The following is a 26945-nucleotide window of genomic DNA, read 5'->3' on the forward strand; positions in this document are numbered from 1 at the left end:
GGAGTCACCTCTGTGACCTAATATGTATAATGTCTTTTGATTTACATTAAACTTCCTTTGAACACATAAATATATGAAAAACATAAGGAAATGTCTGTATGTAGAAAATGTAACATCTATTGCTGTTTAAAATCACAGGTGTAAATTTTAATGAGGGAATATTGGTTATTTACCTTGTTAAGTATCCAATGAACCTTGTTCCTTTTTCACGAGTATTTTTTAACTAAAGAGCAAAATAATATGTTGCCTCGAGAGCTAGATGGTTTCATCTGAGGTTGTCTCTGCCGAAACCCGTCACCGGTGGAGCCATGTGGGCTCACGTGAGGGTGGCTTGGTGCTCGTCGTGGAATCTGGGTGGTGGCTGTGTCGGGACCCACCGTAGGATCCTGCCCACTTTCCTGGTCGCTTGGAAGGTGCTGTAACTAGACATGGGGAGGGAGTCACAGACGAAGAGAACATGTGTTTAAGCTCTCTCTGGGAGAATTCGATTTTTTTAAGTGGGTTGTCTTCTTTTCGTAATAGTGTTTGTGATTTCTTTCTGACTTAAACCCTGATCCCAGGACGTGGGCTCCCTTTCACGCTCCTCTCCTTCACTTTCAGTTCTCCTTTAACGTCAGCACCCGGGACCAAGAAGGCCTCTACAGCCTGTATTTTCACAAGTGCCTCGGGTCGAAGCTGCAGTCTAATGACAAGTTCTCCTTCAGCCTGGACGTGAGTACCGCGTGGGGACCGTTCCCCGTGAGCTTTGTCAGCTGTGTAAAACGGGGGCGTTTGCTCCTCTGAAGAACAGGCTGTAAGGGCCTTAAACGGGGCGAGCGCGGGTGTGGCCGGGGGGCGGGGGGGGGCGGGCGCCGCCGTGGTGGCCTCGTGAACAGGAGGGGGAAGCGGTCGGGGGCATGCGCACAGCGGCCCGCACACCGAGAGCGGGTTTGTCTGCTGGGGCTCGCGTCTGCCGCCCAGTCCGGCAGCTGAGGTTACAGAGTGCTGAACGTGGAGTGACGTGCTCCTGAAAAGTAACGATGAATTTCATGTTGGTTTCAGATTGAGATCATAGAGAAGAATCCTGACAGCTACCTCTCCGCAGGAGAAATTCCTCTCCCTAAATTGTACATTTCTATGGCCTTTTTCTTTTTCCTTTCTGGGACCATCTGGATTCACATCCTTCGGAAACGACGGTAACGTACTGCCTCCTCGGGCCCTCCCACTTCGCGTGTGCTGGGACGTGCAGGCGCTTTCCCTCTGCGGGCTCCTGCACCGGGCGGCGTGGGCACCGGCCACCTCGCTCTCCTGGCGGGGCCTCTTCCCCGAGATAAGGGGAGACTGGGCAGGAGCATCGCAGGCCTTGGTGTTTGCTCACTTCCCACGGCTTTGTTTAAAAGACAAACCCAAATATTTCAATAATATACAGGCAAAAATAAAATGTATGGCCTTGGTGTTTCCATAGTGAGGACACCACAGTGCAGGATTCCGTGTGAGTACGTGGGCCCCAGTCAGGGGCTCCTTGTTCTTAAGTGGAGGTGAGGACAGTGGCCGGTGCCTGAGTGACATTGTGAGGGACAGTGGCCCTAGGTGACAGTGTGAGGACAGCGGCCCTGGGTGACAGTGTGAAGACAGCGGCCTGTGCCTGGGTGACAGCGTGAGGACAGCAGCCCGCTGCCTTGGTGACAGCGTGAGGACAGCGGCCTGCTGCCTGGGTGACAGTGTGAGGACAGCGGCCCGCTGCCTGGGTGACAGCGTGAGGACAGCGGCCCGCTGCCTGGGTGACAGCGTGAGGACAGCGGCCCGCTGCCTGGGTGACAGCGTGAGGACAGCGGCCCGCTGCCTGGGTGACAGCGTGAGGCCCTGCTTCGTGCAGAAGGCCTCAGCTCAGAGCGGGACTGGGAGAGCTACTGCCTCTAGCGCTTTGCCCTGGGGACCGCCTCCCTGAGAAACGCCTCTCCAGGGCCCGTCTGCCTGTTGTGGCCCTTCCTCTGACGCCTCTGTGGTCTTCGCTGCCTGTGCTGGGGGCTCGAGGGGACCCACCGCGTGTGTGCGGAGTGAGTGCTCAGTTGTCTCGCTTCCCCCAGAAGTTTTCAGTGAAAGGAGAGTGTGACGTGTTTGCTGTAGGGTAAGGCCCATAAACTAAATAACTGATGGTGTGCGAATATGGATTGATTTAAATTTATATGATAATGAAGAATCCCAAATGCCTCTGGTCTGGGGCATTGGGGCAGACGTTGATGTGTGTCTCCCCCCCCCCCCCCCCCCCAAGCCTGGGTGCCAGTGGGCATGCGCAGCTGGGGAGCCGCTGCCGGCCCCTGCCTGCCGTGATGGCCTCTCCACCCAGCAGGTGGAGCGAGCTTTTTGTCCCTGTGGAGGGCCTACATAATCACGTTTGGGCTAGATGATCTGGCAGCCATTAATAAGGAAAAAAAAGAATCCTACAGATTAGGACATAAAAGGGGTTTCTTTGTTTTAAAAGGAAGGTTTGCTTTTGCCTTTATTAGAAAAGTACGGACTAGGAGTCAGAGACCCGATGTCAGGTGTGAACGCTGACTGTTCCCGCCCGTGGGCCATGCTTCACCCTTGGTCCTTTTCCTCGGCTACAAACTGGGACAGTGACCGGTGTCCTCACTTGCTCTGGGAGCCCGAGCACTTAGGTTGCATGTAGGCGAGGGTTTGCACGTCAGGATGCTATGCAGGTGCGAGGCCCGGACTAGTCAGGGTGAGTGGTGGTTTACTTTCCCTTTATCCACCGGCGCGGCAGCCATTGTCACTGGCGCACGTACGTCACACAGCGGTGGCAGCAGCTGTAAGCCTGTAGTTAAGTGGGGCTGACCTGGTCTGTACGGCGAGTGTCATACTTCCCGGTGAAGTATGTACGCACATGAGAATTGCGCGCGGGGAGCCCCCCGCCCGTCCTCATGTCCCTTGCCTGCCGGTCTCGCAGCCGGGGGTGTGTGAGGGTGGCCCTGAGTTGTGGCGAGGACCTGGCTCCGTGGCTGCTGCTGCGTCTCAGAGGCCCACCGCCCCTTCGACTAGAAGGGGTCAAGAGACCTTTGACGCGATTTACTGAGGCCTTGAGAGAAGCGGTGAGGGCGATGGCCAGAGCCGGCTGTCAGCAGGGACTGGACCCCAGGTCTGCTTGCCATGCACGGGTGGCTCCTCCGCATGCTGTGCGTTCTTTTGGGGGGTCCAGAGACGCAGTGCGTGGACAGGGGGTCCTGGCAAGTTTTTGTCCGGCGCTCGCGGTCGGTTCTCTCAGCTGATGTTCCAGCAGCTCCTTGGGGTAGGTAGGCGCTGGCCCATTTTCAGAAGAGGTCACTGAGGTTTAGAGACGAAGGTCCTCAGGGCAAAACGAGCACACCAGCCAGTTCATCGTGGCTTGGAAGCCTGTGTCCCCTCTGTCACAGCCCGGCCCCAGCGGGGAGGGCGCATGTAGACCACCAGTCGGTGTGAGCGCTGCTCGTGGCCGCTTCAGTGACAGCCTACTCTGGCCTCCACATCCTTTTTGGACTGCAAGTAGTTGGGCACGGGGGCAGGAAACGGCCAGGGAGGAAGTCGTTCCGGAAGCCGAGCGAGCGTCCGCTCAGGATGCAGCCGCTCCCTGTTCTGCAGGCCCCGTCCTTCGTTTCCCTTTGCTTCCTGGCCCGTCTCATGCCTTCCCAGCCGCTCAGATGGGGCAATGTGTGTTTTCGGACCTTTACGCCCTTTTCAGTGCTGCTTGTGGATGTTGCTTGGAGTCGTAACGTATCTAAACTGTACTGTGCCCAGCTGTTGTCCTTACCACATCTCACGTAGTGACACCTGTCCTGCTGGTGCGGTCCTCCGGTGCTGCGCCGTCCCACGTTGCTCCCTGCCCTGGCTTTGCAGGCTGTCTCGCTGTCCGGGGTGTGAGTGGCCTCTGACTCCTGCTCGAGTCTTCGTGTACTTGAGCAGTTTTACACTTTCTCCAGGAGCGTCTTGTGCCCCGATAGGTTAGCTGCCACGGTGAGGTGGGGGAGGGGGTCTAATGCCCAGCAGCCCTAAGGTGGGCAGCTCCCTCAGTGTGTGTGGTGGCGGGAGGGGGTGTGTGACCCCCCCCCCCCCCCGGCCTGGTTGGTTTGTCAGGTCCCAGCCCTGACGGGGAGAAGGTGGCACGGCCGTCCCTGCCGCCGGGCCCCCAGCTGCGTGTCCTGGGCTCACGTTTCCCCTTCAGCGGAGCCTGCTCATCTCTGCTCTCCGGGGGTGTCATGTGTCCGTAGATCCAACGCCCTCTCTCCTCTGTGGCCTTTCCTGGGTGGTTTCCGGGGAGGGAGCCTGTTTAGATTTGCATGTGACAGGACCCAGAATCGATCGTGCTCAGGGCAACACTCAGTTCCTTCACAACATGGACTTCGATGGTGGAAGTGACGCTAGGACTCCATTCAAGGCCTTTTTCTACTTTCTAATAAAGGCTTTGTGACTGTGGTTTGCTTAGATTATACTTACTGCCTCCTTATAAATAAGTCTGATGCCTGGAGCTTTGGCTGTCCTTTGGGAGAACTAAATATTTCTTTACTCTGTTCTTTCTGTTTTTCTAGGAATGATGTATTCAAAATCCACTGGCTGATGGCGGCCCTTCCTTTCACCAAGTCTCTTTCTTTGGTGTTCCATGCAGTATGTATCACTGTCTGGCGTCACTTACGAAGTGCTGTCCAGTGCCTGTGCGCTCTGGGAAATCGCTGGGGCAGAGGGGTAGACCCGGGGGAACAAAGGGTGGAGGAAGGCCATTTTCATGGGCCCTCCCCTGACGGTGGGGGCCTGCCACGGCGGAGAGCATCACAACCTCCCGGAGCCCAGACGGGAGGCACCCGGAGCTTTCCTGCAACCCTCGTTTGTTTCTGTGTCATTTCCTGAGATGGAGTGCCACCTGCTCAGGTGTTTCCCCCACTCCCTTTCCCCCAAACATTCCCTCGTGTTCCCGTTTGACCTGAAGCTCAGTGTTAGCTTACGGCCCCGAGGGAAAGGGAGGCTGTGCCGATGGAGCACGACTGTGCCGTCCTGATGCACGTTGGCACGAGCCTGCCCGTGGGCGTGAGGCCCCGGCTCCCGTCAGTGGGCCTGCGGGGCGCCCGCTGGTGAGGTCTCCGGGCACACGCTCTCCTTCTGTACGTAGAGCGTCGTCACGGAGAAAGTGGCATTATATCCAGCTACTGTCTCAAGGAATGACAATTATTTGGATAATTTATTTAAAAATTTGTTGAGTGACTGATTTTAGAGAGGAAGGGAGAGAGAAGGGAAAACCTCGATTTGTTGTTTCACTTACGGATGCATCATTGCTTGATTCTTGTCTGTGCCCTGACTGGGGATTGAACCCACAGCCTTGGGGTATCGGGATGATGCTCCAACCAACTGAGCTACCAGGCCAGGGCTCAAATAACTTCTTATTTGTATTGGAGTTAAAGATCTTTTCTGGAAACATATAGATAATGAATGATAGGATCCTTGAATCACTTTACTCTCTAGGTAGCTGTTTGTGACAGCATGAAAAATACATGAGAACTTTGTATCGCCTGTGTGAGTTCGGCCAGGAAGCATTTTAGGGGCACTACTGAAACTCACCCCTTTAATTAAAATCAGTTGGTGGCTTCAAGTAGCTCTAACTTTACAGATTTTTTTTTTTTGCCCCCCAAAGAAAACAGTTTTTGCCCTGACTGGTGTGGCTCAGTGGATTGAGCGCCAGCCTGCAAACTGAAAAGTTGCCAGTTCGATTCCCAGTCAGGGCACGGGCCTGGGTTGTGGGCCAGGACCCCAGCTGGGGGTATATGCAAGATGTATCTCTCACACACTGGTGTTTCTCTCCCTCTTTTTCTCCCTCCCTTTTCCTCACTCTAAAAATAAATAATAAAATCTAAAAAAAAGAAAACGTAGTTTTCTAAGCTGGTTAATTCCACATAATTTTTTTAACTGAGTGATTAACTTATGTAAGCTGGCGTGTGAAAGATAAACTTCTTGGTTGGATACTGAAAAACCAGCAGCCTTGAGAGCTTGGCAATTTGAAAGAGAAGATTGAGCAGCCATTTGCCAGGATGAATCACCTGCCTCAGGGGAGGGACCTGGGCCGGGTGTTAGGGACACTGAAACCGGTGTCAGGTTCTTCAAGCTAGCTGACATTGTTAGCGCACTCACGTGCTTCATTGTGAACTGACAAGTGAGTCATGAGCCACCGCCACCACGGGGTCATTTCCTGTTTGATGGCACCGTGGGGGTGGCCGGGCACCGGCCTTTCTGAAATGCAGCTGTTTGATTGCAGATCGACTACCACTACATCTCCTCCCAGGGCTTTCCCATCGAAGGCTGGGCCGTGGTGTACTACATCACTCACCTGTGAGTATGAAGGGTGACTTGTGACGTGCTCATGGGGGACGTGACATGTGGGTGGTGGTGGGGAAGCTGCGGCAGGAGGAGCCCTGCCCCAAGTTCACGGGCCCCACCCTCCTGTAGCAGCGGGTCTGGGTTCCTGCCATGCCAGAGGTGGGTGGCATCCAGGTCGCTGTCCAGACCTGAGAACTCGGGACTGGTGACATGCCCTGGGTGGGGGCTGCCTCCTGTGGGGACTGGCCGCCCAGGTAGGGAGGGGCACAGCTGACTGTCCCGTGTGCCTGGAGGGCAGTGTCGCTCACTTCCGATCAACTTCCTGCAGTTGCCCACTACCTTCTGCGAGCACGTGAGGTCACAGAATGAGCTCTCCAGCCTGACTCGCAGGGTGAGTCTGGAGAGACCCGTGTGTGTGTTCCGTCTTCTGTTTTCCAGTTTGAAAGGGGCGCTGCTGTTCATCACCATCGCGCTCATCGGCACTGGCTGGGCTTTCATTAAGCACATCCTTTCCGATAAAGACAAAAAGATCTTCATGATTGTCATCCCGCTCCAGGTAAAGGGACGCGCATCCCGCTTGTCCTGGTTCTGGCTCAGCACTTAGCAGCCCGGGCCTGTTTGGAAGAGTGGGTCAGCTCACCCAGAGACCCCAGCGGCTGCCACTGGGGTCCTGCTGCCGAGTTCTGGCAGCCTGAGGCCTCCGGTCATCGTGCTGGGAGGTGCTTGACCCCCAGTCATCTTGAGGCTGGCAGGGGACGCCTGCCCTGCACGGAAACAGTGTGCCCTGTGGCCAAGCGGTCCTCTTAGCAAAGAAGCTCACGTTCACAGAGATTTTGTTCATACATTATTTTGAAACTGAATGACATCAGTGATTTTCCACACGGTAGAATATTAAGCAGACCTCCGGGGCCTTTATTAAACCCTCCCTGTGGGGAGGCCCGGGCTGCGGCCAGCCTTACCAGGTTGCGACCCCTCGGGAGAGGACCCCTGTCCTGTCCCACACAGCAGTCTCACCGGAGGCCGGCGGGTGTGCACAGCTGCTGGGCTCCGCTCGGCCGTGGGGTGTCTGCCCGATGGGCGCTCTCCGCCGCCGAGCTCATGTGGGAGCACAGCGTACGCAGGAGGCGAGGCCCGGGGGAGGACCGCTCCTGGGCAGTGTTTGCTGCAGGTCACCTTCGCGTGCAGTGGGCGGGGGGGTGGGGGGGGGCGGTTACCCCCAGACGGAGGGTGCGGGCCAGGAGAGTCTGATCACCCCATGGGCTCTGTGTAGGTGGGCCGCGGCTGGGGGCTTCAGGACAGAGGGGATAGAGGCAGAGAGGAGCCCGGAAGCCCGCGACCCTGCTGCCCAGTGAGCAGAGACCCCGAGGAGCTGTCCAGGTCTTGGTGTTGAGCCGCCAGGGCCAGTTTGGCCGCCAGGGCCAGAGCCCGTGAGTGATGGGCCTGGTCCTCTTCCCATTGTGGCGCACGGCTCCCTGGGTCCCTGTCCCCGCAGTAGCTGTTGCCGCCCCTTCAGCGTGCACTTCCTCCCTGGCCTGAACTATGTCGTGACGGCCACAGCCTTCCCAGCTCCCTGCTTTCGTACCTCGAGAGGGGTGACACCCAGGCTTACGTGGCAAGTCTCTCTAAGGAAACAGGGCCTCTCAAAATGAAACGCAAGGAAGTCACATGTGCCCTAGCATAGGGCCCGGCCTGGGAAGGCCTTCTCGTCGGCCGGGGAGGTTCGGGCGCAGCGAGCCTCTGCCCGTGTCTGAGTGAGAAGCTGTGCAGAACGGAGCGGCAGGAACGTGACTGCATGTTGTCCTCACCGGCACCTCGGGGCGTTGCGTCTCTCGTGTCGAGTGTAAGCTGAGGACAAGGCGCAGTTCCGAAGCCAAGCTGTGAGAACCTTTGTTTCCCGCCGTGTCTGCGCAGGCAGAGCCGCAGGTGCAGGCACTTTGGGTGGGGGGGCCCGGGGGCGGCGCTGCCGCTGGGGCGTTGCGGACGGACAGGGAGACCGCACTTGGGGTGTTCACAGTCACAGCACGATGCGCTTCACGTGCCTTGTTCCGTGTGGGAAACGACCCCTGCAGACAGCGAGTCAGGCAGCGTGTTACAGTCTCGGCACCCACACCCCGTGGTCGCGCCCGGAGTGCCCCAGAGCTGTGTCCCTCCCGCTGGGCAGTGTCACGGCTGTGCAGACGCTGCCGCCTCAGCTTAGGCAGCAGCAGGCCTCCCGTGACCCACTGAGAGCCCGGTAACAGGGCTGAGCACACAGGGCGGAGCTGAACTTCGGGAGGGACCGAGCTGGGCGCTGTGCAGAGAGGACCTGGACTGCAGTCAGTCCCAGGGGAGCGCTGCGGCTCCTCGGCCCTGCGCTGGATCGGCCGTTCCTGCCGCCCTGCTCTCTGATGACATTGTCTGGCACTGGGAAGAGTCACTGTCCCTGAGCAGCCCAGGTGCCCACGTGGAGAGACCTCGGACCCGAGGAACCTGGACATTGCGGCTGCCGAGGCCGTGACGCCGCTGAGGCCTGGGGCGCCCAAAGAGCATGTCCTGTTGCCGTAGCTGTGCAGCGGGCCACCGTAGGCTCCGTGACTCGGGCAGCGGCCGTGTGCTCTTCTCTTCTGGCTTCTGGGGTCGGGATTTGGGAGAAGCTCGGCTGGGTAGGTCTGACATGCTGTCTGCGCGGTTACAGCGAGGCCGTGGCCGGGGCGTCTGGGAGCCGCCACTTGCTCTTTCTCTGGGCTGGGGGGCTGGGTCAGAGGGCGCGGGCGCAGCCGTGGCTCCTCAGGCACCGTCTGCCGGGTACCCCTCTCTCTCCCCGTCCCCCCCCGCCTGGTCTCTCCAGCGTGGCCGCTTTGGGGCAGCCACACTTCTTAGGAGGAGGCCCAGCACTCCAAAGGCGTTTCTCGAGAGCCAGACAGAAGCTGTGTCCTTTGTCTGACCTACCTGGGGAGCCCCGTGGCGTCACTCCCTCCTTGCTCTCCTGGTCAGAGCAGCCGCACGCTCAGGAGCAGGGCTCAGAGACCACATCTTGGCGGGAGAGAGATGGGGGTACTGCTGCGGCCATAGGTGGGGGGCCTATGGGCCCCGGCGGCCACCCCTGTTGGAGCCGCTGCTGTGGGAGTCTGCCATGCTCTGGGGCCTCACCGGCTGCTTGTGTCCCGCAGGTCCTGGCAAACGTGGCCTACATCATCATCGAGTCCACCGAGGAGGGGACCACTGAGTACGGCTTGTGGAAGGACTCTCTGTTTCTGGTCGACCTGCTGTGCTGCGGGGCCATCCTCTTCCCAGTGGTGTGGTGAGCGCCCACCCGGGGCCGGGGGCGGGGTGGGGGTTGGGGGGTGAGGGGGATGGGGCTGCGCGCGCATGAGGCTTGTCTGTCAAGCCCGTGTGAGCCAGCTGTTCCCAACCTGGGAATCACACGGGGCATCTATGTCAAAAACACAGCTTTCTGGGTCCCAGACTGACCTGAATCGAGGTCCCCAGTGGATTTGGACAGAGCTGGTCTGGCGCCATGGCTGGCCTTTAGCACCGTTTAGATGATAGAGAGGAGTCTGGAAAGGAGAACTGAGCATTGACCTAAAATAGCACGTGTGGAGGGGTGTGGGGAGTTGGAGAAATCCCACAAGTAGGCTTTTCTCCTCAAAGTTGGAAAATGAGGACATGTGTTAACATAAAGCTAGTGATAATTCCCAGCACATAAACATGTTTGCTATCTTCAGAAGGGTTTGCTTTATTCCTGGCAACGGCAAACTTTAGATGCATAGATTGTAAAGGAGTGTTAGTGCCAAGGGAGTGGTTGATGAGAGAGAATGTCCCCGTGAAATCTCGTGCAGAGGGAAGGAGGCTCTTGGTTCGGTGCAAGTACATAGAGGGAAAAAGGCTAGCGAAAATAAAACACACCTTTATTAATCATCTAGACCCATGGCTACTTGAAAGCCATTAATTCATTTGGAATAAACTTAAAAAAAATAGATTTACCGGCTTCCTGTGAGAAGTGAGGTGCTCCCCATTGCAGTGCCCGGGCACTTAAGTTTGTTGTTTGAGAATCCTGGCTTCGTTGGTCATTTACTTATTCTGATTATTTAGAACATGCTTTGAGTGGGGTGTGGTGCTCAACCCCGCCGGTTAGATTCACTCTTAACCCTCATTCCACCGTCCATCACAAGGGTACATGTATCAGCTCAGCAGAGAAGAGAGTATGAATGCGATTTCTTTTTTAAAAGATTTTAAAAATATATTTGTAGAGAGAGGGAAAGGGAAGGAGAGAGGGAGAGAAACATCTCTGTGTGAGAGATGTATCAACACGCCCTAAACCGGGGGGACTTGGCCCGCAACCCAGGCATGTGCCCCGACTGGGAATTGAACCGGTGACCCTTTGGTTCTCAGGCTGGTGCTTAGTCCTCTGAGCCTCTCCAGCCAGGGCCGAATGAGATTTTTAAACTACAACCTCCTCGCATCCTGCCCAGGCATCTGTGACGAGATGACCAGCATTGTCTTCACGTAGAAAGAGCATCCTGGCAGCATTCGAGATTGTGTTTCCCAGCTTATATCATTAATTTGGCTCAAATAAACACATGAAAATGTTTAGAAGAAGAAAGAAGGAAAGAGCATCCTGTCGTTAGGGAACAGTCTGACTCTTCTCACACCTGCCACTCAGTGAAATAGAAGGGCCCGGGGTGACTGCGGAGACCCCCACACACTATAGGGCTACAAATGGCCACTTCCTGTCGCTTGTTAATGACAGCAGTAACAAGCAGATGCCAAATGGCAAGATTCCTTAAGGTAAACGTTCTGAAAGTTGCTGTGAAATGAGAAAATCCAGTACTAGAGAGGTGATTTATGAAGCAGCCACATTTGGACATGACGCGCACGATGTCTGGAAAGGCGATAGATGGTCTGGAGACTCCCGGTGACTCAGAGAAGTGTCAGCTGAGGAGACGTGTCAGCCTGCTAGGGACGTGCGTGTTAAGGATATAAGTATTCATGCCAACCCATGTGCTCAGAGCTGTCACAGACGCAGACAGATACTTGGCAGACCCTGTAGGGAGCACACACCTGTTGTGGTTTCTCCAGTCGTGACTGCCAGAGGTTCCACCGTCCTGCTTATTATTTCCCGCTCAGGCCTTCTGGGGGGGCAGCGCCATGGGGAACCGAGGAGCTCGTACGCCCAGGCGTTACCTGGTATCCAGTGCGTTTGTTTAATTTTTTTAAAAAGCCTTCTGTTTAATTTTTGTTACATAAAAAGATTTATTTTTATTTTATTTATTTTTAAACATTTACTTATATTATTATTAATATAATGTAATATAACCATGTGTGGTTGCTTCTTGCATGCCTCCAACTTGCCCCAGGCACGTGCCCTGACTGGGAACTGAACCTGCGACCCTTTGGTTTGCAGGCCTGCGCGCAATCCACTGAGCCACACCTGCCAGGGCAAAACATTTATTTTTAAATGCTGAGCCTGAAATCAGTCATTTTTGAGCACCCTGATTAAAAACTCCTATTATATCTTGAAAAAAAAAAAAAGACATTCCGACTCAGGCAGCGTTGGCTCAGTGTCAGCTTTCCCGCGCTGCTGCGTTCAGGTCTCCTGGTGGCAGACCGTGGCGGGGTTAGGAGAAGTGACTTGTCGGGTAGAGTGGTGTATGTGTTAGGACTCCGGCCTGGGTCGGGCCCTCTCCCCCTGTCCCATGGCTGCCAGGGCAGTGCTCGTCCTTGCAGGCGGTTTTCCCCTTGGTGCCTTTGAACTCCACCGAGAACTCGGATCTGTGGCTTCTTTAGTAATATTAATGCTCTCCTGCCTAAACTGTAATGATGGTCATTAGTTACCAGCACATCCCAGCCAGAAAAGAGACTCCCTGGAGGCCTTCATTTTGCAGCAGTTATAAATCCCTACTCAAGGAAAGATGGAGTTTGCATGAGGCCACGTGCTCACAGCTCCTAGACCCGGACTTCAGAAGTCGGCCTATGGCCGCCTCAGAGGTCCCTTCTCTCCGGGGAGCAGGTGGGCTCAGTCAGGCCACTGTCTTAGTATTGGGTGGGGGCTGAAGGGGGAGCTGCAGGAGTGAGAGGTTAGGGAGGTCAGGAGTGGTCTGCTTTGTTTTCTCCTTGTGCCCAGACCCTGCCAGACCTGCTCTGGTCAGCAGAGGGCTCCTCTGACTCTCAGGCCTGCGCACGGTCCACGCAGGAGTGTGAATTATCAGAGGTCATGAGGTCCGGGAGAGTCTCTGAAGTCACCCAGCTTAACCCTTTGCGTTGATAATGAAGGAATTCAAGGCCTCAAGTGACTAGCCCTGGAAATGGGGAGGAGTGCAAATGTGTTAGCTAACCTTTTGTTCTCCAAATTTTATTTTTAGGTCAATCAGGCATTTACAAGAAGCATCCGCAACAGATGGAAAAGGCAAGTTCCCTCGTGCTCTGCTCTGCCTTGCAGCCACAGAGGAGGAAGGGTGTGCCTCCAGGAGCCCGCGGGGGAGGGGCGGGAGCCGGGGGGCTCTGTTAGAGCAGCGGGCTTGTGTGGTCAGGAGGCAGGTGGGGAGCACAGAGACCTGCTGTGTAGGAGGCTTGGGGCGATTGCTGCTTGTTAGAAAGTGACTCCTGTCCTTTCCTCCTGTGAGCGTGACTTTCACCTTCTGAGGCCTGAGTCAGGAAGAGAAACTCTCGTCTTAGAAGGACCGGGTAGCACTTCTCTGTGAGAACAGGAGGTACCAGGCTCTGTGTAAAGCATCCCTCCCTGCTGGTTTAACACACTTTCGAAGTAGATGTGTGGGTGTTCATTTAAAGTGAGCCTGCCACCAGAAAGAACCTTTAAAACTCCGAGTCTTAAGTGTTGGTGCCATTAAAACCCTTTTGAACCTCCTTGATTTTCCAACCACGCCTCCCAAGTCAGAAGAGAAGCCAGAGGAATGCTCCGTGTGTTTCTGGGCTTGTTTGAGTCAAGTCCACGACTGCAGGCTGCCCTGGTGTCCAGGGGTGTCAGACCACGGCGGGCGGGCAGCGCTCCAGGGGCAGAGGGGCCTGCGGCCCAGGGGCTCGTACACTCACCGCGGGCAGCAGTGTTCTTTGAGGCACATCATGTGTTTGTTGTTGTTGAGCGTGAGTTTTGTCGCTGATCTGTTTCCTGGTTATGAAAGTAACGTGGATAAAATTCGGGAAACGGGCAGTGAGGCCCCAATCGCATGGCACACTTGCTGTGCAATTAACATCCCGTCATTTTCTTCAAAGGGAGTTAAACCCGACTCCGAGGCTCAGGTCCCGGGGTTCCCTGAGCGCAGCATGGAGAGCACCCCTGGTTTGGGCCGCGGTGCTCGCTGTCAGGCCCCTGGATACTCCTGCGCGGTCGGGGCAGCCTGGGGTGTGAGGGTCCTGCGCAGGCTGGGAGCCCCCGGCCGCGTCCCGAGCCTGCCTCCCAGGGCCCACTCGGGATCTGCTCACAGCCTGGCTCCGTCGCCCTCCTCCCAGCCATGGCGCTCAGAGAGCCCTCCTGCCTGCGGGGACGGGGAGAGGAAAATGGCAGAAAATAAACGCAGATTAGAATTTTAATAAAGCAGCTTGCCACACGTAGAAGAATACGAAGAAGGGAAAAACCCACCTTCTGGGAATAGTTGTAGTTTGGGGATATGCTTGTCTTTTTTTTGTCTTCTTCAATGCACATTATAAGATCTTTTATTATTTTTGTAACGTAATGAGTAGGTCTCTTATTATATTGACATGAGGCTTTTACTTTTTCATCTTTATACATTTCAATATTGTTTCAGTATATTTAGATTTGTTTTCTGACCGCCTGGCTGAAAATGTTTGGGAATCCCAACGGCAGCTTTTTCTGGTTGATCAGTTTTATCTGTACTTTTCTTCTTGGCTTCATCCTTCCCCTTCATGAACGCTTCCCGTTCTCCTCACCTCCCTCCTTCTAGCCCCTGAACGTGTCTGCCTTCCCCGCCGTGCTTTCAGAGGGCTCGGGGACAGCTGTCTCTGTGGCCATCTGCTCCACGAGAGGCTGGTCATCAGCTGAGGGCTCAGTAAGGCTCTGGCAGCTGGAGGGCACAGCAGGCGAAGCCCGACGTGGGGCCTTCTCTGGCCCCTTCTCTGGCCCCCAGCGTCTGCAGTGAAGAGAAACTCCGTGGAACAGGGGTGCTTTGGTCATCACACGGGGCACATGAGGCAGTTCCTCGTTTGTTCCACCAGGTGACAGCATGGGACCTCTCAGCAGAGAGCGAGCCTGGAAGCAGGAAGTCACAGAAGCATGCCGGGGCTCTCCTTCATCAGCCTCGGGCCCTCTGAGAGGCAGACAGATGGGTTAGAACAGGGGTGTCTTCCTGATTCACGGGCTTCCTCTGAGTTGATTGAGGCCGTGGAAGGCATTCAGGCTAATCTGCAAAGGCATGTTTCAGTCCATACTTTGAAAAATGGTTATGCTTGGGACACTGCCAGAGTCAGGACAGCCTGCGCCCAAGGCTGGAGCCTGCCCGGCAGAGAACTTCCAGGGACAGCACACCCCCCATCCCGGCCTCAAGTGTGTCTGCAGAGTCCGCTGCAGGACGGAAGCCGGGCCGCACGGCACGGCTGGAGGGAGCCCATGGCCGACAGGCGCTGGTTCCGGGACACTGCCGCTGGCCCTCTGCTGCTCAGCTCGCCCCTTCCGAGGTCTGGCCCGTCCTGCAGGCAGCTGGCAAAGTGGGGACCGTGGGCAGTGGTGTCTCCTCCTGGAGTCAGAAGCAGTTCGCTGCATGGAGCCTGTTCTTAGGGTCATTATTCCCCTCACTCAGTGCATGGCCTTGACCCTGGCCCGGGCTTAGGACTCGGCGTAAGTGCCGTCCAGGCCAACTAATTGCGGGGGGCTTGGGGGGATGGGACACTGCGTGTATTTGTCCTCCCATGTCCGAGGCTGCCCGCGGCTTTCAGGGGCTGTTTGTTTGGGTTTTGTTTACTTCTGTGTGTCTGGGTCCTTTTGACTGAACCTGAGGGGAACATTAAGGATGCTGCTGCCCCCCCCCCCCCCCCCGTCCCTAAGCTGTGTCTGTCTCTTCTGCCACGCGCTGGCCTCCGTCAGGCCCTGTCATTTAGAGTCACCGCTGCGCTGTGTCCGCTGAGAGGAAGCGTAATCGAGTCTTGCACAGGCACAGCCAGCCGCGGGGCCACTGTGCTTGCTTGTCAAGGTGGCCTGCCTGGCGCTGCCCCTGGGCCTGCAGCCCTGGCTGCTGCTCTTCCTCCGGGGTCATTGCCTCCAGGGCCCGGCTGACGGGGCGCTGTACATGGAATTCACTGTGTCTGCACCTGCTGGTCTTTCCCCCCGTGTTTCAGAGGGAGACGGGAGGGCTGTGTCCTGAGGACTTTGAGCCTTCACGTGAGCGACCCTCAGAAGCGCGGGGGCACACGGCGACTGGCTGGTGGCGGGCCCCGGGAAGAATGGCCTCGCTCTGAGCAGCCGCGGCCCCCGGCGTTTGCCAGCCCAGCGGCTGCCCGGAGCTGTTCTGATGAGACCATGCCAGCCTGCTGCGCTGCTGACGTCTGTGCCGACGGTGCAGAAGGGGAGTGAGCAACACTGCCGGCCCGGAGCCTGGCGCGGGGCAGCGGCACCCCAGTGCGTTCGCGGCCATCGCGTCCTGCGGGGTGGGCAGGGCTTGTTTCAGGGGTGGCCTGGATGAACTAGAAAGACTAGGCCTCTTTCTCTGGTGCTTCTTACTATGTATTTAAGGTGTGTTCCTTACAGTGAGACGCACAGGGCTCTGAAGGGCACGTGCTTGAGCCGGAGCTTCCGCAGACTGGACCCCCCCAAGGCTGAGGCCGAGGCCGTCCTGTTCCTTCCATCTTGTGTTTGCCGCGGCAGGCCCTCCGCAGCAGGGCCCGGAGAAGGCCGGGGAAAAGGAGGAGGGCGGGCAGGCTGGGGCTTTTTTAAGCCTTGAGGCTCTCCTTCCACTGGGGAAGGATTGTTGTGGAAATTTTTTACCCTCTAAGTGGCTGCTGGGGGCCTCTGTTCCGTGTGCCCCATAAGTCATTTAGGATTAACTCCTCAAGATGGATTGCTGGCAGCTCCTGGGCATTGCCGGGCACTTGGAGCCACAATCGCGTCTCCCCGAGTGGCCAGAGGATTACAAAGCTGTGAATTGCCTTTCTCTTAGCGCCAAGTGTGGGCGTTGAGAGCTTGGTCCTTGGAGGGATTTGGACTGGGTTTGGGTACTGCCTTCCCCGCTACAAGCTGTGTGACCTTGGTAGTTTCCTGAGCTTCTGAGGCCTGAGTCCGTCGCCTGCGAGGCAGAGGCGATGACGCCCGCCCTCAGAAAGGCCGCTGTGAGGCTTACCCAGGGAAGCGTGGACGTGGACCGTGCCCAGCCCGGTGCCTGGCCCGTGCTCAGCGCTCTCGTTCTTTGTCGTGGTGCCAGGACCACCAGGGAAGCGTGCTGGGAGGGGGGGTGACGGATGGCCTGTCCTCTGGCCAGCCTGCTTAGCTGCTCCTCGGCTTAGAGGAACGGCGGAAGTCTAGAAAAGGGCAGGGACCTTCTCTGGGTGGGATGCATTTGCTCTTTGCTGTGGGGCCAGAGAGAGGACTGGCTTGGTAGGCATTTGAGAGGGCTGGGCGCTTTCCGCCTCTGTGAGCGACTGCGTGAGGCTCAATTACACTTCCTCTCAGAGGGCACTGAGTTCCGTTGTCGCCAGCGTAAGGCACGTGCCAAAATCCGGAGTCCTGGCTGTCATTCTGAGAGCGCGTGGGGGGAGGCGGAGGGGCCCCTGAGCAGGTGTTCCCGCTCCCCGCCCCGCCCCCGGCTCTCCTTCCGCGGGCCCCGGGAGGCTTTCCGGAACCCTCAGGACTGGGGCGGCCGGGCGCTGTGCTAAATGAAGCTCTCCCCGGGGAAGAGCCGCTGCCGGAGAAGGGGGTGCCCGGCCAGGCACCAGCGCCCGAGTGGCGACGGGGCAGGACTGGAACCAAGCTCTCCCGGCTCCCGCCTGAGGCACTTCCCTCTCACCGTGCTCATTCTTTTACCATATTTGCTGTTCCCCGTGGTAGGGTCAGAAGTAGCCCGCCCAGGCTCGGTGAGCCTCTTACTCCCCGGGGCTCGCCGCGCCGTGGCCGGGGGACAGCAAGCTGTCGGTGTTCTGAACTCCAGGGAGAGCTTTTCTGGAAGAAAATGGGGGGGGGCTGGGGCTTCCAGGCTGCTTCCTTCTGCGTCACTGCCCGCTGTGTTCTGCTGCTGAGGTTTCCCGTCCTGGAGGTTCAGCCGGGTGCCACAGGCGGACTCCCCCGTCGTGCGTGTGTGGCCGCCTGCATCCACGGGAGCCCGGGGCTCGCTGGGGCCCATGGTGTCAGCCAGGAGGCCAGCGACTCGGCTTCCGACCTCCCCGGGCCTCTCCGCGCTCCCGCCGCGCGGCTGAGCCTTTGCACCTGCTCCCCTCGAGCATCCTCTCAGCTTGGTCTCAGCGCCGGCTCCGTCCCGAGCCCTGCTCAGGCCTGGGCTCAGACCCCACCGCCTTTGGGAACCTGCCCTCAGCCCTGTGCCCCAGGCCTGGGTGCGGAGCGCCGTCTGCGCGTGGCCACGCAGCTGTGCTCATGCCCCCTTGGCGCCTTGAAATCAGGGAGTCAGAATGGGACCCCTGTTTCTGTCAGGCTGCTGGGTCCTGGTGAACCTTCAAGGGCAAGGGTTTCATTAGTGAGGATTTATTTGAACGAGCAAAATTCAGAGGAGACTTTTAAAGCATTTTTGTTATTTAAATGGTCTAGTTGTTGGTGCTGTTATTTATTTCTCGGTTTCTCACAGAGGAGAATTGAGTGTTTTTGTTGAGGAACCATTTTGCATGTTGGGGTGGGTGTGGTCCCCAAGGCTGGCTGCTTGCGTGGGCAGAGTGTGGCGTGAGCGGTTGTTTCGTAGGCCATAGGCCACTGCCTGTGGGAGCGGGAGCCGCGCACACCAGCAGATGAGGGGGCTTTAAGTCCTTGGACACTTGGTTACCCCACACTTCCAGCTTCAATACCTGGTCCTTAGCAAACCCTGTCCCGTCCCCCAGACGAGGAGGAGTGCCTGTCCGTGCCGTGTGCTCACCAGGTACTCTGCGTGCACTTGGCATTGCAGTGAGTGAGTGTACAGCTCTGGGTTGGGTGACTTCCCTGAGCGACAGCAGCCACCCTGCGGCAAAGGCCACGTGGCCATGGTCCCTGCTGATCCCGGGGCCTGGCCGAGAACCAGAGAAGATTTAATTTTAAAACCACACATTTATAGGAAACACTGCTAGATTAGACAGCCTTTGCTGGTCTATGTATGTCAGGTGAGCGTTCTCAGATGTTGTGTGCACACACGTGCCCAGTGCTGCCTGCACGGGGATGTGCTGGCCTCTCAGTGTGAGGAGCCGGGAGTCTCCCAGGAAGGTTTTCTTTTCTTTTTTTTTTTTTTTTAATTTTTTTATTTTGGTTTTTCAATTACAGTTGTCCCCTTTTCCCCCAATTTCTCTCCCCCACCCAACCCACCCCCTCTCCCACAATCATATCCCTCCCCGTTGTCCATGCCAGGAAGGTTTTCTGATCTTCTCACCGATGTGTTTGGTTTCTCAAAAGAGATTCATGCCGATACTGTTCATTGATAATCACCTTGAAGATTATTTAGGATTCAAGGAATTTCTCTTGGAACCTAAGCTTGCTTGTCCCCCACTAACCATGAGGCAGCAGGAGGAAGAGGAAATCTGAACCTCCACCACCCATAGGCCCATTCTTAAATGGAATCAGTAATTGAATGCTATTCAGTAAAATTAATTTGCCTCCTGCAGGAAGGTTTATGATGAATGAAAGGATTGCTCATTGGGGAGGGAGCCAGGCCGCCCTCTGTAGTCATCAATATTTCATGGCTGCAGGCGGTGGCAGGAAGTCAGCTGTCCTGGTGCCCTGACCTTGAGCGGTCACGAAGGTGGGACAGAGCCAGGGAGGTTGTATTTAAAGCGCTGGCAGTGAAAATCTAAGTGAAATTTAAATTTGCAAGATGCACTGTTTTCATTGAATTTATACCCTGAACTAGTGGGAGGGTCCCCCAGATGGGACTCAGAGACCCACCTGAGACTGGTCCTAGTGGGGCGCGCAGCTCTGGCAGCCAGGGGCAGAGCTGAAATGTTCAGCGATGGCTTTTGGGGACAGGGGAGTCCTGCTGGTTTCTGTGGTGTCAGTATACTCTGAGCTCGGCCAGTCTGAACCCAGGACTGGGGAGATATGTGGGCTTGCCTGTGAGCTGGGGCTGGAACCTGGCCTGCTGCGCCCACAACTCCCTGACTTCCTGGTGATGGGTGGGGGGTGGGGGCAGGGCTGGGGGCTGCATTTCCAGGAATGCAGGTGTGTCCCCGTGGTGCTCCCGCCTTAGACTGGCCCCTTGACCGGAGGGCACCTGAAGGCCACACGCTTTCACACGAGAGAAGTTAACGAGCCCTAATTGTGTTCTTTCTTCCCCCTGCAGCTGCTATTAACTTAGCGAAGCTGAAGCTTTTCAGACACTATTACGTCTTGGTGAGTAAAACAACCCTGGATGTGTAAATAGGGAGTGGAGCCAACGGGCTTCTGAAGGGTTGTGGGGGGGTCGGGGGCACACACGATGGGTGTCCTGTGGGCTGCGTGGGCCCCCCTCCCCCCGAACCAGATTGTGTCCTTGGATGTGGGGGGTTTGGTGTGAGGTTTGCTTCCTTGTAAAGTTCAATTTTAAAGTTGGCTTTCTATCCTCAGAAAAGCAATACCTGCTTGGTAATTTTAAAAGCAGAGTTGTAGAAACACAGAGCCATTTATGACCCCAGTCTTCCTCCTCCTGCACTCGGGCATCACTGTCAGCAGTTCAGGGGTGATTTCTCTAATCTCTTGTAGGCCTAGAGGCTCCTTTGACTCGCCCCCTTTTTTTTTTTTTTTAATTAATTTACAAAACGGGGTCACACCTAAAAACAGGACTGGTAATCAAAAATTCATACAAGCATTAGCACCAAAGGTGGGACTCTTATAAATTATTAGGAACATAATGTCTTGGAATATTTAAGGTATTGGTCTTCTAGAGCTTGCTTCCTGGCTCCTAAAACAGTTTGAGTCATCTTCCATCTGTGCTTTTGGCATTGACTGTCACTTTGACATTTTTTCCTGCCAGTCTGGCCACCGGGGCATTGTCCCAGTGAGCCGGCCATGCTCGAATGGCCAGTGTCCTTGTTGGTGTACTTAGTGTCATTGGTACTTCTCTGTGTGGACCTGGAATGTCCCCGCATCTGCCAAAGAGACTAAAAGTCAGCATTTTCCCTGTGTGGCTTTATTTTGCTCCTACTACTGGGAAACATCCCTCTAAGCCTGGGAATAAAAATACTGCCCTTTGGGGATTGAAGTCAGTGGGTTCTGTATGTGGATAGGGCAAGGGAGCGGCTCCTCGGGAGCCAAGGGCAGCTGTGCCAGATGTTTCGTCCTTGTCATGGGCGTGGCTGTCACCGACACTTTGGGCACCCTGAAAGCAAGAAGAAATCCTAAGTATAACCAGCAGAGTTGTTATCTCTCTGCCAGATTTGTTATTGGCACTGTAAGTGTCAAGTAATTTTCTTCAGGTAATTCTGTTTTCTGTTTTGTAGTTAATTTCTGTTGATTTTGTTTCTTGTTCCTTCCCTCTTTGTGTAGATTGTGTGTTACATATACTTCACCAGGATCATTGCGTTTTTCCTCAAATTCGCAGTGCCGTTCCAGTGGAAGTGGCTCTACCAGGTACGCTGCTCGCCAGGGCCCGGCCAGGGCCAGGGCGCTGTGCTGCGACCATAACTTACGGGCGTCGCACTTCGTCTGGCAGCGGCCAGCGAGGCCGGTGTCTCTCCAGGTCTGCAGTTAACATTCTCTGCCCAGGAAAGCTGCTGGATGGCATGAGAAATCTGGAAGTAACGGCATTATTGATTTTAGTGTTCAGTTTGGAGAGCCTTTGAAGAGGAAAGTCTCGGGCAGAGAGAAGGTCGACTCTGTATAATGAAAACCCAGATGGGACGGGTCTTATCTGTCCGTTATAGGGCTGAGAGTAGCTTAGACCCCAGACCGCCCTTCTTCTTTGCCCATCATTAGAACTGCAGGAACAAAGCTGCTTTGCAGTGTGCATACTAGAACTGGTTTGGCTGCCGGGGTGAGCCTTCAGTGGGGTGGGAGACTTTTTTCCTTCCACTGCGCACTTGCTGCACCAGGCGCCGTAGGAAGCTGGGGTGTATCGTGACCCTTACGAGATAGCAGTGGAGGCTCCGGTTAAAGCAGGGGTCCGGCTCAGAGGTCTCTGGGAGGAGACACCTAGCCGGGGCCCCAGCACAGCCTCTGTGCACAGTGCTCTAGCGGTCAGCTCTGACGTTGGAGGAGTGACCACGGAGTGGGGATGGCCGGTGGGGGGGGGGGCGGGGGGCGGGGGGCGGGTATTCCTCTTCTTGGTTCCACTGCGCTCGGAAAAACAGTGTTGCTCATCCCTTTGCTCGGGGTGTTTTTCATTTGCAGCTCCTGGATGAAACGGCCACGCTGGTGTTCTTTGTTCTCACCGGGTATAAGTTCCGCCCGGCTTCAGATAACCCCTACCTACAGCTTTCTCAGGAAGAAGACGACTTAGAAATGGAATCTGTGTAAGAAATCCCCTTTCTCTTCTCTCCTCCTTCGCCCCTTACTTACCTAAGAGCAGCATGGTTGGAATGGAGCTGCCCCCGGACCCCACTTCGGTGCTCCAGCGGGGGACCTCTGTCTTTGGCAGAAGGAAATGAACACTGCTCCCGACACCTTGGTGGCAAGAACCTGGGGATATACCAGGCCTGTTCAGACCCAGCGAGGACAGACAAGCCCTCTTCCCACTGGGCCCTTGCCACTGGGATCCTGTGTCTGCTGTGCGGTCATCCGATCTGCATGTACGTCCACTAGTTAGGGTCACAGGTCCTTTATCATCAGATAATCAAGTGGCTCTTCACAGCCAGCACAGTGACTTGACCTAAATCTGAGCATTAAATTGGGCTTCTCTGAGTCCCAGGGTGCGTGCCTCTGGGGTCCTGCTTTCTGGGAAAGGGCAATCGTTGTTCAGAGAAGTGAATAGTGATCAAGGCTGTTCTGCTTGTTAACTGATGGACTGTGATGGGCCCAGCCAGCTGTTGTTGGGTGATTAGCCTGAGGCTGGGTTTCAGGTGCGCTGCCTCCAGCCAGGCGGCCTTTTGATTTTCCCAATTGAGAGGCGGAGCCGCCCACGCTGGGCTCCACTGGGCTGTCAGGCAAGGGGGGCAGCTCCACTCTGAGAACAGTAAGGAAGGCACCTCCTGCTGTTGGGCCCCAAACAGCACCTCCCCGGGCAGAGGAAGAGGTGCCTTTTTATAGCTCGAGGAGGGGAAAGCGGGGAATTGTCAGGTGTGCCTTTTCTGGAAGATGCAGAGTCTGAGCAAGTGACCGTGGGTTGAAGAGGCACAGATGAGCGTCAGCCTGGTGAGCAGCTGTGTCAGGAAGGAACCTAAGGTCTGGTGTCTTTGTCCGTCCCTGCTGGGGCCTCCAGCTTGTCCCGTACACGTGGCGGCGGGGTTTCTCTGGGGCAGGCAGCCCGGGGCCGCGTGGCTGCGTCACGGCATCGTCCACTGGCTGAATGGGGCTCCACAGTGGCTGTACTAGGGGGCGTTCTCCCCGGTCATGTGGGAGTGCCTGTCCCCACATCCTGCCTGTCAGCTCATGCTTCTGGAAGTGCGGATGCGTTGTGAAGGTATTGTCCCTTGGTAATATTTTGTTTTGGTTTTTGTTTCTCTCTCACAGTATTTGGTGATAGTGATAACCATGTTAGCAGGAGGGTCTGTGGGTGTTAGAGGGGAAAAAGAGAGGGAGCAGACAGACCGACCACCAGCCTGGGGGGAACTAGAGAGGGTGTTCGTTATTCTGCACTGTGCTTGGGCTGCCTCAGTTTACACCCCTGTTACAGGGCACAAGTACTCTGATTACAATGTCTTCAGTGGCTTCGTGGGAGCCACCCTGGGATAGTGAGGTGGCAGAAAGGCTGCATGTCTGGCTGCTGGGGAGAGGCGCAGCCAAGTGGAGGTGGTGTCGGGGTTGGTGGTGCTCCCGGCGAGCGCCGTCCCAGGTCAGTCTGTGCAGAGACGTTTAGGAGCTGATGGAGGTGTCGTGCCTTTAAATTGGCAGGGAGATTGTTTGGGTGTTTCTCTTTGCCTAAGAACTCTACTGTTGAGAAAGTTCTATGACTTCAAAAGACGTGACAGAGCAGGACAGGCCTGAGATGGAGACGCCAGCCGTCAGCCTGCCGGCACGTTCACCAGCAGGCGAGCGCAAAGGCTGACGGCAGCTTCTCAGGGCCACGTCCTGCCCCGGGCTGCCACCTCCCTCCTCCTCTGGGAAGGCTGTTCCTGGATGGCACCCCTTAAATCCTCCACAAGAACCCCACCAGAGGCAAGCAGAGCCCTTGCCTGGGTGTCCAAGAAGGCTCTGAGCTCTCTGCTATCCACCTTGGAGGGCGGTTCCTGAAGAAGGGAGCTGATCTGTCCCCTGTCGCGGAACAAGCACCCGCTCTCTGATGTCTCAGTCTGCCCACTGGAGCACGGGCTCAGACTGGGGGGGTCCTGGGCAGTGTCTCTTCTCTTGCACCTGCCTCTGCCTCCTCTATCCGAGGTCGCCGGGAGGGAGTCCGGCGGGGGGCAGGGCAGCCTGCGGGGAGAGGGCACATGCGGAGGTCACACTGACTTGCTGCCTTTTTCTCCTTCTTTCTTTCAACACTTCTCTCTGGACCAATTTTGGTAACAAAATTTGTCATAAAAAAAAAAAAAAATTCAGTGTGTTAAGTATTGGCTGCGATTTCATTGCTCAGACTCCGCAGCTGCCTCGTACGCTGTGTGCAGCCTGGATGGTCTGAGTTGTTTCTGTCGTCTTGGAAAGTGAGAGCGGGGAGGAAGGTTTGCTGTGGGATCTGGGACAGGGACTTGTCACTGGGGTTTTCACTTCCAGAGTGCCATCCTCAGGGTTGCGGGCCACCTCGGACTCCTCCCTGGCCCATCCGAGGGGGTCGGCACCAGCAGTGGGCACGGGACAATCGGAGGCTCGTGACATTGTCTCTTAACCAGGCCGCTCTGCATTTCCAGTCCAGGAAACAATTTTTAGTTTGAAGAAATAGTTGTGCCCATGGGCCACCTAGGCCCAAGCCACGTGTGATTGTGGCGGGTGTGGCAACGGGAGCGATAGGTGTCTGAAGCCCCGTTCCCCCCTTGCCTGTGCTCACTAGGCCCCTTGGGGTGCAGGCACAGGATTTGGGACTCTGCCAGGAAAAGAGGGCTCACTGTGGAGATGCAGGAGGAAGGTGTGCTCGGGTCCGTGTGCTCTCTCCTTCTCTGTCCGAGCTCCCTGCTCCTCCCTGGCACCTCTCTGCTCCACTCTCCTTTCTGCCGTCCGAAGACTCCCGTGCTGACCCCACGGCGAGTGCATCTGCCCGGCGGAGCTCTGTGTCCCTGGCCTCAGCCCAGCTCCCGGGCTGCTGGCGCTTGAGGCTGGTGTCCTCTAGAAGTCAGGAGTGGCTGCCCCGGCTCAGACAGGTGCTCCCCGGAGCAGGCGCTGGGCCGGCCGTGTGCCCCCTGGGCAGCTGTGAAGTGCCAGCTGGAGCAGAAGCCCTGCCTTCCGGGAGCCCCCAGTCTGCTGCGAGGACAATGGGACAAGTGTAGACAGTGCCAGGGACAGACAGAATAAGGCCCCTGCCCTGGGGAGGCAGAGACAAGTGCTCACTGACAGCCGCGTGGCCTGGCCCAGCCTCCAGGGACCGGGGCCCGGATTTGCAGAAAGCGTCTCTAGTGGTCAGAGTCCGGGCCCAGAAGGTTCCTCCACACGTGTGTTCTGCCCCGTGACTCAGAGATGCCCCACTGTGGTTGGTGATTGTAAATGTCTAGCGGATTAGCTTTCTTTACAGAACGTTGATTACAGTAACGTATTGGTTTCATAACCGTAACTAGAGTGTATACACCCAACATGAAAATTCACGGAGGTCACGACAGATTGGGGTGGCTGTCATAGTAACAGGTGGGCTGTGTTGATTGGCGCTTTGGAGAGTCTCGCTTTCCCCTCGTGAGGGTTCTGGGAAGTGGGAAGTGTGTACGGTGCTGCAGCACAGAGAGCTCAGGTGACGTGGCCGAGGTGACATGGCCGGCCAGCCGGCAGGGAGTCGGAATTCGAGCCCAGTTCTGTCTGGTTCCAGAGCCGCGCCCTTCACCACCTCCAGGACTGCGCTGGGGTGAAGGCGGCTCGCTGTCCGGCACGTTTCTCACGGTGTTTTCTTGTTCAGCGTGACGACATCAGGGGTGATGGAGAACATGAAGAAAGTCAAGAAGGTGACCAACGGCTCGGTGGAGCCCCAGGGCGACTGGGAGGCCAGCGCGTGACGGAGCACCTGCGAGGCTGGCCCGTCAGAGACGACACTTAATTCATTCATAGAGCTGTTGGCGAGCACGGGCAGTCGGCCGCTCCGGACAGTGACACCACAGAGCACACGGCTGGGAGCGAAGTGCCGGGAAGCCTGATTTTTGACTCTTTTGCGGAAACTGGTCCTGCGGCTGGTCATAGGCAGCTGGGATTCTTCGGGGGGGACGGTGCGGGGGAGGACAGCCAGGAGGAGAATAAAAGGAGGACTTCGGTTTGATTTTTATATATATATATATATATATTTTTAAATTGGGAGCTCTTAGGGTATACGCAGTGTGACCCCCCCACGCACCCCCCAGTGCGTAGCACGTGGACGAGGATGTCGGTGGGTGGGGAGCAGGGCGAGGTCCTCGTCTGCCTGTCACAGCGCGGCCTCACAGCAGCAGGGCGGAGAGAACCGCAGCTCTGGGGGACAAGAGTGGACGAAGTTAGGTTCTTTTAGAGAGCAAATTCAAAACCTGATTTAGTTTGTCGAGCCTGCCCCAGGTCTCCTGTCCCTAAACGTGGCCTCAGACCTTTGTTCTGGATTCTGAAAGCGACAGGAACCAACAGCCCTAGGAGCCCAGTGGTCTTTTTTCGAAAAAGGGCTTCGTGTCTGAGGGCTGCACTGTCCCTGCCAGGGTCCCAGCCCTGGGACACAGCCCCGCCCCGCCGGTGGCAGGTGGCGGTCTTGACTGAAGGGTACTCTGTGTTGCTTAAAGGGTGGACAGAAATATATTTTTAGCTCAAAGCATCCTGTAGGCCTCCTTGCACGTCCCAGCGCAGCGCCGTCTCCCGTTTCCCTCTCCCCGGGGCCTGTATCGACTTCATGTGGTCAGAGTGGGGGATGGGGAGGCGTTTTCCTTCTGGAGCAGCGGGGTTAGAAACGCAGCGTGGAAGCAACGCCGCCGCCTCATACAGCTTGTCCCGTCGCCAGAGCGGGTTTCCGACCAGAGATTAGGCAGGGCTGTCCCTGTCTGTACCCCAGGGATGTGGACGTGCAAATGTGGGTGTGAGGCAGCTTTCCTCTCGGGGACGGGTGAGGTCTCCCACAGGGACTCAGGAGGGTCTCCCACACTCTCTGAGCCTGCGGCTGAGCACGGGCAGCGACTGACTCGGCGTGAACAGCACTGCCGTGCGCGAAGACAGCGGAATCGTGGGGCAGGCTTAGGAGGCCCGCGGCGGCTGAGCACACAGAGGGCTTCCAGCTCGTTTCCCACGTGCCTTTGGCCGCCCGGGCCTGAGACAGAAGGCCGGCTGGTCGGGTGGCTGCCAGTGCCCAGGT

At 56.6% G+C, this 26945-nt stretch overlaps 1 protein-coding gene across 1 annotated transcript in view; it reads left to right on the forward strand.

Annotated features, from left to right (window-relative positions):
- Positions 1-26411, forward strand: part of GPR107 (G protein-coupled receptor 107) — a 51159-nt gene extending 24748 nt beyond the window's left edge. Inside the window, exons 8-18 of the mRNA XM_090274899.1 lie at positions 601-711; positions 1042-1175; positions 4542-4617; positions 6254-6327; positions 6754-6871; positions 9465-9595; positions 12657-12700; positions 19725-19774; positions 20906-20989; positions 21749-21870; positions 25545-26411. Coding sequence (XP_090131025.1) covers positions 601-711; positions 1042-1175; positions 4542-4617; positions 6254-6327; positions 6754-6871; positions 9465-9595; positions 12657-12700; positions 19725-19774; positions 20906-20989; positions 21749-21870; positions 25545-25641 — 1041 coding nt within the window. The 3' untranslated portion in view covers positions 25642-26411. The remainder of the gene's footprint in view (positions 1-600; positions 712-1041; positions 1176-4541; positions 4618-6253; positions 6328-6753; positions 6872-9464; positions 9596-12656; positions 12701-19724; positions 19775-20905; positions 20990-21748; positions 21871-25544) is intronic.
- Positions 26412-26945: the final 534 nt, after the last annotated feature.

This window comes from Furipterus horrens, unplaced genomic scaffold (assembly GCF_987537825.1).
Source record: "Furipterus horrens unplaced genomic scaffold, mFurHor1.1.pri manual_scaffold_4, whole genome shotgun sequence".
Lineage (NCBI taxonomy): Eukaryota > Metazoa > Chordata > Mammalia > Chiroptera > Furipteridae > Furipterus > Furipterus horrens.